Genomic DNA, 13133 nt, shown 5'->3' with positions numbered 1-13133 from the left:
AGGCTGAACAAACCCAGGTCTCTCAGCCCTTCCTCATAAGGGAGATGCTCCAGCCCCCTGATCATCTTGGTAGCTCTCCGCTAGACTTGCTCAAGCAGTTCCCTGTCCTTCTTAGACTGGGGAGCCCAGAACCAGACGCAGTATTCCAGATGTGGCTTCACTAGGGCAGAGCAGAGGGGGAGGATAACCTCCCCTCGACCTGCTGGCTACGCTCCTTTTAATGCACCCAAGGATAGCATTGGCTTTCGTGGCCACAAAGGCACAGTGCTGGTTCAGGGTCAGCTTCCTGTCCATCAGTGCTCCCAAGTCCTTCTCAGCAGAGCTGCTTTCCAGCAGGTACTGTACTGGTGCATGTACTGCTGCATGGGGTTGTTCCTCCCCAGGCAGAGGATCTTGCACTTGCTCTTGTTGAATTTCACGAGGTTCCCCTCAGCCCAGCTCTCCAGCCTGTCCGGGTCTCGCTGAATGGCAGCACAGCCTTCTGGTGTATCAGGCGCTCCTCCCAGCTTGGTATCATCAGTGAACTTGCTGAGGGTGTGCTCTGCCCTCCATCCAGGTCATTGACAAATAGGTTGAACAGGACTGGACCCAGCACAGACCCCTGGGGGACACCGCTAGTTACGGACCTCTGGCCTGACTCTGTCCTGTTGATCACAGACCTCTGAGGCACCCAGCTCTCTGTCTACCTCACTGTCCACTCATCCAACCCACATGTCCTTAGCTTACCCACAAGGATGTTATGGGAGACAGTATCAAAAGCCTTACTGAAGTCAAGGTAAACAACAACCACGGCTCTCCCTTCATCTACCCGGCCAGTCATACCATTATAGAAGGCTATCAGGTTGGTCAAGCGTGATGTCCCCTTGGTGAATCCATCTTGACTACTCCTGATAACCTTCTTTTCCTGCGCATGCCGGGAAGCGACCTCCGGGATGAACTGCTCCATTGCGTTTCCGGGGATGGAGGTGAGGCTGACTAGCCTAGAGTTCCCCGGGTCTTCCTTGCCCTTTTTGAAGACTGGAGTGACATTGGCTACCCTCCAGTCCTCAGGCACCTCTCCTATTCTCCACGACCTTTCAAAGATGATGGAGAGTGGCTTAGCAACAACATCCGCCAGCTCCGTCAGCACTTGTGGGTGCGTCCCATCGGGGCCCGTGGATTTGTGAGGATCCAGTTTGCCTAGGTGACCTCTAACCCAACCCTCCTCAACCAAGGGGAAGTCCTCCTTCCTCCAGATTTGCTCTCTCACCTCTGGGGGCTGGGGTGCCTGAGGGCCAGCCTTAGCAGTGAAGACTGAAGCACAGAAGGCATTCAGTAACTCTGCCTTCTCTGCATCCTGCGTCACCAGGGCCCCCACCTTGTTCAGCAGCAGGCCCACAATGTCCCCAGGCTTCCTTTTACTGCTGATGTATTTGAAGAAGCTGATGTATTTGAAGAAGCCCTTCTTTTTATCCTTGACACCCCTTTGCTGAACACAAGCAACAGACACAAGCAGCAGAGGCTTGGCAAGGTACCTGCCTGGGGGGCTTAGATACATGCAGAGAGGTCCCTATGTACATACATGTGTGTGCAAATACATGTACGAACACAAACACAGAACTCAAAGCAGGAGTAATAAATGCCAAATCAAGGTGAATTGTCCAGCAAAGTTTACACTTTTAATTCCAGTCATAGTGAGCAAAAGACTCTGATTTTGAAAAGCAAGCTATTGATACATCATCACAAAATGAGCATTTGAATTAGCCAGTTCCAAACTAGTATACGACAAAATGAAATTCAAAAGATAATTCATCAGAAAAATTGGTATCAGACTGGCCTTAGTAATATATACACCGTACTCGGTGAAATGGAATATCTTTCATCTCTTCCCTATGATCTCTGGCATAGTCCCAAAGATAATAATCGAGTAAAACCGCATTGATCTTTTCACGCATGTCATGACCCTTCTTCTCATAGAGCTCCAGCAGGTGCTTACAAATCAATGCACAACACCAAATAGAACAGCCACGGATCTCCACCTCCTCTTTATCTCCAGACTGGAAAATTGTTCCTGCGGGACACAAGAGACAGCAATACAATTACATTCAAGAGAGTGAAGCCCCAGGATGGTCTGAATTTCCTTCCCGCCTCCCTCCCCCCCCCCAAACATGTGTTCTATTCTAGGACTGCATTTTTCATGATTTGCATTACAACTGCTAGCAGTGTTGCTACACATTTTCTAATGATTGCTTTACCATATGCACTGGTAAGTTTACCTCCCCCTCAATTACAACAACATCCTGTATACTGAGAGTGGTTTAAGAAAAGAACAGGTATTTGGGTTATGCCACACTATATTTCTTTGATTGTGGAATCAAAAAGGCAAGTCAAACAATTTCTAGAGACTATATTTTCTGACATGCTAACTCTAAGATAAAAAAAATTTAAGAAAAAGAAACGAAAACTGTCACCCCAAAAAAAACCCCAAACCAAAACACCCATCAGAAGACCAAAAAACTATAAAGATATAAGGGGACCTATTTGTTTGAATGACTTGATTGGGTATGTCCTTATTAGGATTCACGGAAAAGAAACTGTCTACATGAACTATTTTATAAATATATAGGGATATATATACACACACACAGAGCCATTCTATTAAGATCCATGGACGACTGCCTTCATCCTTTTATCTTGCTGTGTAATTTTAAAATTGCATAATAGCAGTCCCAGCTCTAGATAGATACAGTCCTTTTACAGTGGAAAAGGGATTGGTTTATGTTTTTATTCTTTAAGATAGAATTTAGTAACTGGAAGTTACTGGAAGATGGAACCATGCTTAAAAACAAGACTAGTCTTATGCAATTAACTTCATTTAAAGCAATCTTTTTTTTTTTAATGGATGCTTACCTTGCTTGCCACTAGCAATTCAGTCCAGATAAAGAGGAAATCTCATGCTTTTATGTTGTCATTGAACTAATGAATAAATCATTGCTTCTTTTATCTAAACTTCAAAAAAATCACAGCCATACTTCCGCTGCAAAGTGTTTTCAGCAACAGCAGCCCTTCAGAAACTTGGAGATCAACTGGCTTAAAGTCTCTTTAACCCTTCACTTACCAATATTTAATCCAATGAACAGTTAGATCTTTATAAAAATGTAACCTTAAGATCTCATTTGAGATCATTAGATCCTTCCTGTTACCTCATCACTACATAAGAAGCCCTTGTTCCCTGGAGAAAAAAAAATACACATAACCCTTACATGGACAAAACATTACATTTTAAAAGCAGCTTTCATCTACAATGTCAAGAGTAATCTTACATTACTTGGTACTAGTAAAGAAGCAACAAACCTTCACGTAGTTTCTTCATTAGTTCTTCAGAATACTTCATTGCTTTTAAGTGAACAAGAACTTGAGGAATTCTGTAGTCAGCAAATATTGTCAGACTAGAAATGTCATCGAAAGAGCCATCTCCTTTGCCTTCTAATACACTCCATGTATCAGCCACCAGTATCTGGGCCCGTTTATAGAAAGATACTTTTTTTTTCTGAAGAAATAAATTTACAGATTATGTAAGTGCCTGAAACATCAATAAATACAGCAAATGACAGGTACAGAGAGAGGCAGGTAAGAGTTACATTGCTTTATGAGACCTAAACTATCATTTGGTAAAGCAAACGTATTAGTTAACTAAAACAGAATAAAAGTGCAACACTCAAACTCTAAACAATATCGAACCCCAAACACATATCATATGGAATGCTCATAAACAAACTGAAATAAAAGAAAAACATAGAAGACACTGCAGTGGAATAAAAATCGGATCTCAAAACACATCAATGTTGGTTTACTTCCACTTGGCAAACACTGTAGTTGGGGGTTCAGCAAACATTAATTCTTTCACAAACTCTGGAGTTGATCCAACCTTTTATTTCAAGGAGAGAAGGTTTTCACTCTATGATAAACACAACATGTGGATGTAAATCTGCATCTTTAAGAAAAAAAGGTATTAGTGGGTTATGATTTTTTTTTTCCTTTACAGCTTGATGATATTTTCGACTTTTGACAACGTGCTGAACAACAATATGTAACTGGAATGGTTAATCTGAAATACAAACAGGTGGGCATTCGATTTATTTCCAGTTTTATTCTTCTACCCTTCACATCACCACGATTTATAAATGGCATTTTTTAAGCTAATTTAATTTTATTTACTGCCAAGATGCCACTATTCCTGAGAGTGAAGCATATTTTTGTCATTAAATGCTATTTTCCAAATACATTGAGAACAAGATGTCCAACTACATTTCACAGAACAACTTCTGCAAACATCCCAAAAACTACTACTTTCCCTGTGCTTCATTCCATACTTGCAGAACATACACAATTTTGTATGTTAAATAAAACATCACCTGAAATGTTACAACAGGAAGTAAAAAATTAACAGATCAAATCCCATCACAGCTCCTGCTGCCCCAAAGCTAATGGAAACCAAGGACAACGCTCTTTCATAGCTTTAAGATTTTTCTGACCTGTTCACCTTCAGCACCACACCATTCTGCAAGAGCAGAGGAAGGGGCAATTCAAATGGAACTTTTAGTCTCATGCTGCAATTTAATTGGTAAGAAAGATACTGTCTGGGACTTGCCACTGAGCAGATGAATTTATAATTTAATTGTTTCAATTATTGTTAATTTTTATACTGCACAGAGCTTCTAAAGTTTATGTAAAATTCTCCATATGAAAAAGACTATTAAGCATTTCTAGTAAATTTTCCAACCCTTCTTGTCAACAGAAGGAAAGCATTAGGTAGATGATACTGTGCCTCAGGGATAGTATAATTTGTCCAAAAATTGAACTTTTACCAGATGGCAATACAACTAGACTTTTCACCGCGCCCACCCCTCCCCTTCCCCCCCCACCCCCACAACACCCTCACTTTCCAGGAGAAGCTACCACATATAGGGACACTTGTGTCTTCTCTAATACCTACTGACATTAAAAGAAACAAGGTGCATTGTGTTTGCAAAAAGCAAAATGTGATAGCACAGCTAGGAAAAAAAAACCAAAGAATAGGAGGATCATGACAATTTTATAGCCTCGGTCCTGGGTGATGGGAAATAAGAGATAACTACATGTAACATCAATGACTGGAAGCTCAGAAAGGACTCCACGGTGTATGTTAGAACACGAAAAACCTGATAGGCGAGTATTATACAGTCTAGTATTTAAACTTCTGTCAGGATTCAAATTCAGCACAGCATCTAAATATGAACTATCCACCCAAGGACAAAAAGCCTTTAGGAATTTTTGTTTTGGTTTGCAATTCATTTTTCAGAAGCAAAAGAACACAGGCAACTTCTACAACTATATTCAGAGATGTGTAATTATGAAAAAATATTTTGTGTATGTGTTTGGAAAAACATATAACCAAAGAATTGTATTAATTTTAGAAGTTCTAGAAGGTCATAACGTAGGACGGCTGTAGTAGTCTGTGCCAGTATGATTCTACTGCAGAATTTATTTTATAATCCTATTATTTCTATTATGGAGAGTTACTGAAAAACACTGTTTTGCTCTTGGATCTCTCACCATCTTTTCAGTTCCCTCCTAAGCCTTTATTGAATGCAAAGCCTTACCTCTTGTGAGATCTCAACCTGCTGCAACAGAAATTATGCTGATACTGTGATCTATACGACCATGCATCAGGTGCTAACACTGATTTTTTTTTTTTTTAAGTAGGGTGTAAACTTGGTCTACATCATTTCACCCGCCTTCAAAATACACCTCTTGCTTAGTGAAAGCAGAAAACCAGCTTCCATATTCATGCAATAGGCTTTACTACTATGTCAGTACTTATGGTCTGGGATCATTTTTGGAACATGTTTTCATTCTGTAGTCTGCTGCTGCTGCTTTTAGGGAGGCTTGGTTTATAAAGCACTCAGCATCATCTCATGAAAGACATTATGTCAGTGAATACAGTCACTATAAAGATAAGAAAATACTCTATCACTTTACTTGGTAAAATATTTCCTTTTTGATCATAAAAATAATCCAAAAATTACTTTATATGTAAAAATCCCAATTAATTAAATTAGTAGCTTCAAAGATTATTCAGTAAGAACCCGATTTTTCTTGTAAACATATCTTACCTCATATCAGGAGACAAAGGAAGATAAAATCATGCCACCTACTGAAGGGGAGATTTAAGTGAAAAATGCAATAGGTTCAAAATTCCAGTGATTTGTGTTGCAGGGATATACCTTGAAAAGACTGCACAGGCTACTAGTATAGGCTACACTATCACTACAACAGTCTTTTGGACATAATGATATAACAGCCAAATACTACTGCAGATGGAACTGAGCACAGGAGCAGCTACATATGACACTGATGCTAAATAATGATCATGCGTGTATAGGCAAAACCAGAGACTTGGAAAATACCCCAGTCTCTCTTTTTCTTCCCATCAGTTTCTTTCAGGAAAACGGCTCCAAAAAGCTTCAGTATCCTGTCAACCCTACCAAAAGCATGGGCTAATTCTGGTCTGTAGTCATTCATGCAATGCCTACTGAATCAACAAGAGTTAGCATGGATTCCCAATAGTTGCACATTTTCACAATTCTACCAGAGTTTCAATTCCTTTATCAGCTGCAGAGATCCTCAAGGTAAAAGAAGAAAGGGGCCAGGAGCAACCGCGGGAGATTTAAACAGCCCTAGGGAGCACTAGTGACCAGGAGCGCTAAGAACAGGGGATGGCACATCAGCCAGGGCACCGTGTGGCAGTTTGCGCAGGAAGGGCACTGCACCCTGCTCGTAGGCCCACAGCCCAGGGAAGTGTTCTAGGTCTCTGCCAAAATGGTGGGCACTCGCCCCAGAGCTAAAACCAGGGTTCCTACGGAAAAAGCCCCAGAGATGTCTGATGCACCCACCCAGACAGAAATGATAAGGAAGAGGCTTCAGTACAGGCGGTAGGTTGCAGCGAGTGCCCAGACCCTTCTCCTTATGAAAAGGTAAGTACTTGCACAAGGTGTGCATGGGTCGATGACCTGTTGCGTCAGGTGGCTGCGTTGCAGGAAACAGTTAAAAGGCTGCAGAGTATTAGTGGACCAGAGGTGGAAATAGGTGGTTTCAGAACCACATTCCTGTGGCAGACACCTCTGAGAATGAGGTACCCTGGATCCTGGGACCCCTTCAACCCACAAAAGGAGGGTGCTGCTTCAGTCCATAGCCTCCAGCATCACTACCAACAACAGATAAGAAGCTTTAACAGCTGTAGACACTCATGACCAAGGTCTGCGAGGTGCAACTGTACTGGCAGCACAGAGTGGATACTGTAAAGAAAAGAGACGAGTGCTCATAGCAGGTGACTCTGTTAAAAGGCACTGAGGCACCCATCTGCCCACCTGACTGGGAGTCACAAGAGGTTTGCTCCCTCCAGGTGCTAAAATCTGAGACACTGCTGAGAGGATTCCACAACCTGTCAAGAGCACAGATTACTATCCGCTGTTACTCTTCCATGTGGGCACAAATGATGCTCTAGGCCAGAGCCTGGGCAGAACCAAGGAAGGCTATAAAGCCCTGAAGAAGCAACTGAAAAATATTGGTGCCCAAGTCATCTTCTCCTCCATTTTACCGTTCAGAGAAAAATGGGCAGCAGTAATAGATGAATAATGCAAGTCAGCTCTTGACTACGTGTCTAGTGCTGTCGTGAGAGTTTTGGCATTTAAGGCAACAGGACTTTCCCCAGCAATCATAGCCTGTTAGGAAGGGATGGAATCCACCTGTCTACAAGGGGCAAGGGAATCTTTGGCAGCAGTCTGGCCAGCTTGGTCTCAGGGGTGGGGTCTAAAGTGGAAATGCTAGAGTCATCACATCCAACAGGAATATAAGCCAGGCCAAAGACAAAACTGGTATGCTGTTAAAGCAACATGGTAAGGCACACGATATCCAGGAAGTTCCTGCAGAGCATTGAGGACAAGTTTTTTACACAGGTGGTGGAACAGCCAGCAAGGAAGGACCTTATACTAACAAAGAAGGGCTGAGTAAATATGTGAGGGATGGGGGTAGCCTTGGCTGCAGTGACCACTAACTGGTGGAGTTCAGGATCCTATGTGGTAGCAGCAGAGCAACACATCAGATTACAAACCTGGACTTCAGGAGAGCCAACTCTGGCCTCTTCACACCTGCTTGGAGGAGTCCCACGGGTTAGGGCTCTAGAAGGCACAGATAACAAGAAGGGCTTCTTCAAATACATCAGCTTCTTCAAATACATCAGCAGTAAAAGGAAGCCTGGGGACATTGTGGGCCTGCTGCTGAACAAGGTGGGGGCCCTGGTGACGCAGGATGCAGAGAAGGCAGAGTTACTGAATGCCTTCTGTGCTTCAGTCTTCACTGCTAAGGCTGGCCCTCAGGCACCCCAGCCCCCAGAGGTGAGAGAGCAAATCTGGAGGAAGGAGGACTTCCCCTTGGTTGAGGAGGGTTGGGTTAGAGGTCACCTAGGCAAACTGGATCCTCACAAATCCACGGGCCCCGATGGGACGCACCCACAAGTGCTGACGGAGCTGGCGGATGTTGTTGCTAAGCCACTCTCCATCATCTTTGAAAGGTCGTGGAGAATAGGAGAGGTGCCTGAGGACTGGAGGGTAGCCAATGTCACTCCAGTCTTCAAAAAGGGCAAGGAAGACCCGGGGAACTCTAGGCTAGTCAGCCTCACCTCCATCCCCGGAAACGCAATGGAGCAGTTCATCCCGGAGGTCGCTTCCCGGCATGCGCAGGAAAAGAAGGTTATCAGGAGTAGTCAAGATGGATTCACCAAGGGGACATCACGCTTGACCAACCTGATAGCCTTCTATAATGGTATGACTGGCCGGGTAGATGAAGGGAGAGCCGTGGTTGTTGTTTACCTTGACTTCAGTAAGGCTTTTGATACTGTCTCCCATAACATCCTTGTGGGTAAGCTAAGGACATGTGGGTTGGATGAGTGGACAGTGAGGTAGACAGAGAGCTGGGTGCCTCAGAGGTCTGTGATCAACAGGACAGAGTCAGGCCGGAGGTCCGTAACTAGCGGTGTCCCCCAGGGGTCTGTGCTGGGTCCAGTCCTGTTCAACCTATTTGTCAATGACCTGGATGGAGGGCAGAGCACACCCTCAGCAAGTTCACTGATGATACCAAGCTGGGAGGAGTGCCTGATACACCAGAAGGCTGTGCCGCCATTCAGCGAGACCCGGACAGGCTGGAGAGCTGGGCTGAGGGGAACCTCGTGAAATTCAACAAGAGCAAGTGCAAGATCCTCTGCCTGGGGAGGAACAACCCCATGCAGCAGTACATGCACCAGTACAGTACCTGCTGGAAAGCAGCTCTGCTGAGAAGGACTTGGGAGCACTGATGGACAGGAAGCTGACCCTGAACCAGCACTGTGCCTTTGTGGCCACGAAAGCCAATGCTATCCTTGGGTGCATTAAAAGGAGCGTAGCCAGCAGGTCGAGGGGAGGTTATCCTCCCCCTCTGCTCTGCCCTAGTGAAGCCACATCTGGAATACTGCGTCTGGTTCTGGGCTCCCCAGTCTAAGAAGGACAGGGAACTGCTTGAGCAAGTCTAGCGGAGAGCTACCAAGATGATCAGGGGGCTGGAGCATCTCCCTTATGAGGAAGGGCTGAGAGACCTGGGTTTGTTCAGCCTGGAGAAGAGAAGACTGAGGGGGGGATTTCATCAATGCTTATAAATATCTAAAGGGTGGGTGTCAAGAGGAAGGGGCCAGGCTCTTTTCAGTGGTGCCCAATGACAGGACAAGGGGGAATGGGCACAAGTTGGAACACAGGAAGTTCCACCTGAGTATGAGGGGAAAACTCCTTTCCCGTGAGGGTGCCAGAGCAGGGGCACAGGCTGCCCAGGGAGGCTGTGGAGTCTCCTTCTCTGGAGACATTCAAAACCCGCCCGGATGCGTTCCTGTGCCCCCTGCTCTGGGTGTGCCTGCTGAAGCAGGGGGGTTGGACAAGACGATCTCCAGAGGTCCCTTCCAACCCCTACCATTCTGTGATTCTGTGAAAGAGGGAGAGATGGTCGGGAGCAATTCGAGGGGTGGGGGGAAAGTGGAGGGGGAAAAAAGATTATAATTTTTCAGGCAGAAATTATGTCAAATATTATGGATTTTTAAGGAGTCATGATCTAATTGGACACATGGAGTATATGAAAATAAATTACAACAAAGTGATGGAGACAGAGACAGCATATGAAAAAAATGTCTCTCCTCTGTGGAAAAAAGGTGACTCTTGCCATTAGAAATACATTCCTGACTATTTAATTACCTAAGGCAATCAGGTTTCTTCTACTGTTAATAGATTCCATTATTTTGTTTTCAAAGGTTTAGATTAATTTTTGAGGTTTGACAGAGTTTAGACTGACAGAGAAATAAAATCCCAATAATTTTGCCCCAGCTTAACAAAAAAGTATACTGTGGTCCAAAAGTATTTTTTAAAAAGCCTGCTATCCTACCTGTATGAGTCATAACAATCTACATAATTAAGATCAACTGTTTCAAAGTCTGATTCTCCTTTCATTATACAGACAAATACCTTTACTTTGAGTTGATGGGGCAAAAATACTAAAATAATAGTGATTTTCCTTATTTCCCTTGAATTTTATTTTTGAAAACACTGAGTTCCGTAGAAGTGTTTCTGTTCGCCTTCCATCTCCTGGATTACAGACCCCAACAATTCAGAAATATTGGATCAGTTCTGAACTGACTATCCTCTCAGAAAAACTTATATTGACAACCTAAGAGCTATCTTTTAAAGTCAAAGTCAGTAAGGAGTAAATGCTTATTTTAAGAAATTCAACATTAGAACTAGCTTACCTGAAACACAGCTTCATCTCTGTATGAAGGAAAATTTTCCAGTACTAGATATAGTAGTTTCTGAGCACTTCTCTCACTCATTTTAACACAGGTGAGGAAAGATCCTCCGAATCTCTCTAACAGAACTGTTCCGCTTTCATTCAGCACTCGATGTCTTTCTTCAATCAAAGGCATGGGCACTTCAGTGTCAGAGCGAAATACATGCCTAACTTGTTGAAGCGTCATGGTGGCAAAATACGATGAACTGGTAATAGGTATTCCTTCAGAAAATTAAAAATAAGATGTTTAGGCTATCATATCCTAAGGCATAATGCAGTGGCCGGCTACAGACGAGGGCACTTACACACTAAGATCTAAACAGTCCATGAACTCTGAAAATCAACTGAGCGTCCAGTGATAACTGCACTCACACACTGCTTAAAATCGAATTTGTGCCTGCACACACTGCTTCCTTCTGCAGATAACAACTTCCGATGTGCAACCCTTCTTACATTTTATACATCATTTTTCCCGGCTGCTTAGCCTTTGAGTGTGGTGTTTATGTAGCACGCAGGCAAATATAGTTAGTCAGCGTAGGCCTGTTTTCCCTTAGCTCCTGATCACATCGTGCATTTATAAAAAGTATCTTAACACAAACCTTCCTTTAGTTTACAAACAAATATGTAGGAAATTATTTCAAACTTCTACCTCTACCTACAAACAGATTCCCCCCCCCCCCCCCCCCCCCCCAATAACAGCAACAAGAGTGGGCGCTAAAATACTGGTTGTGGAGACATATGGGTTTTCAGGCTTACTGGAGCCGCTTCGGTACTAGGTTGGTCCAGAGGATTCTCAGTGTAAGCCTCGTTTTGTCATTTGTCACAGAAATAGGTGACTGATCTTAAAGAAAACACGTGAAATAACCGAAGCCCTGAACAGCTGACTACAGACACCGCTCAGAAGTCTTTTTAATGGAATAGAGATGTCCCATGACCCAACTAGAGCCGCAAGTTACACATTTTCTGTGAGGGTATGATTGCTAAAGCGCGTCCAGTTACCTCCCCCGAGCTCCACGGGGCAGCCCGCACAGGCAGATGTACTAAAAGGGCGAGGAAAGCTTCGCAGAAACGCTTCCCGTTCCGGGGGTAGCGCCTTCATTTCACACTCGTGGCTCGGTTTCCAACCCCCAGCCCGGCCCCGCTCCCCTCGGCGCTCACTGACCGTCGTCCAGGGCCCTGTTGACGGCGGCGCAGAGGGACCAGTAGCCGCTGTAGGTTTTCCCCTTGTAGGTCACCAGGTACTTGTGGTCCTCCCGCTCGGACCAGAAGGAGAAGTTGAGCGAGTCCACCAGGAAGACCCAGTCCACCGCCTCCGCGCTGGCGGCCCGCGGGTTCAGCTCGTGGAGGCTCTTCCACCCCGCCAGCCCGAACTCTGCCGCTGAGGCTCTGTCGAACAAACTCTCCGCCACCCGCCGCGCCCCCTCCTCGTCCACCCAAACATCTTCGCTGTTCCCGGCTATAAACCGGGCGGACTCCAGGGGGGACGGGAACACCTCCATACTCAACCGCCTCTCTCTGGGGGCAGGAAACACGCACTCTTTTGAGGCCGGCCCCTCCCGCGCCCCGCCCCGGCCCGGCCCAGCCCAGCCCTCTCTCAGCGCAGCGGCAGGAGCAGCAGCCGCATCCGCCACCGCCGCCCTCCCGCGCTGCTCCGCGGCGCGGTTCCCGCTGACCGCCCCGCCTTGCTCAAAACGCGGCCCCAAAGCCCGCCGTGGGCCGGTGATCCGCGGCCCGCCTCCGCTCGGGCGTGGAGGAAGGGCCGGGACCTCCCACTCGCGGGCGCAGAGGGGGGGCAGCCTGGAAAGCGGGCCGGGCGGCTTTCGGGGGCAGGAGGGGAGGCCCGAGGAACGCCGCGCCGACCCCCCGGGGGCCCTGCGAACACTGCGGCCGGTCTGCGATTCTAGAACGCCCCCAGCTCCCGCCGAGCCGCGCAGGGCACGTGCTCAGCGCCCGCCCCGGCGGGCCTTCCCCCACCTCGCGTCCCGCCCCCCCCGGCCGCGCGCCTCCATAGGCGCGTGAAGCCGCCGAGCCGCCCCCCGCCCGAAAAGCGAGGAGCAGCCTCCTTGTGAGGCGGGTTGGTGGTAGCGGTGCCCAGGTCAGCCTCGCGGCTCCTTGCCCTCCCCGTTGAAGTGTCAGAGTAGCTCTTTACTAGGTCAGGAATTACCTCACGCCATTACAAAAAGGCAAAGTGAATCCCTGCCCCTGCCAAAGGTGGGGGTGGAAAAAAAAAACCCCAACACTCAACCAAACCATAAAGG

The 13133-nt window shown here is 46.1% G+C and overlaps 1 protein-coding gene across 1 annotated transcript; it reads right to left on the bottom strand.

Annotated features, from left to right (window-relative positions):
• Positions 1–1612: 1612 nt before the first annotated feature.
• QNG1 (Q-nucleotide N-glycosylase 1) lies at positions 1613–12434 on the bottom strand. The gene is made up of 4 exons (XM_075078735.1): positions 12038–12434; positions 10838–11097; positions 3334–3529; positions 1613–2050 (listed from the first exon to the last, which is right to left on the bottom strand). The coding sequence occupies exons 1-4, from the start codon at positions 12372–12374 to the stop codon at positions 1818–1820; spliced, it is 1026 nt and encodes a 341-aa protein (XP_074934836.1). The 5' UTR covers positions 12375–12434; the 3' UTR covers positions 1613–1817.
• Between the last annotated feature and the right edge of the window lie 699 nt (positions 12435–13133).

Source organism: Phalacrocorax aristotelis, chromosome Z, assembly GCF_949628215.1.
Source record: "Phalacrocorax aristotelis chromosome Z, bGulAri2.1, whole genome shotgun sequence".
Classification (NCBI taxonomy): Eukaryota; Metazoa; Chordata; class Aves; order Suliformes; family Phalacrocoracidae; genus Phalacrocorax; species Phalacrocorax aristotelis.
Note: the sequence above shows the minus strand (reverse complement) of the source record. Positions and strands in the feature narration are given on the sequence as shown.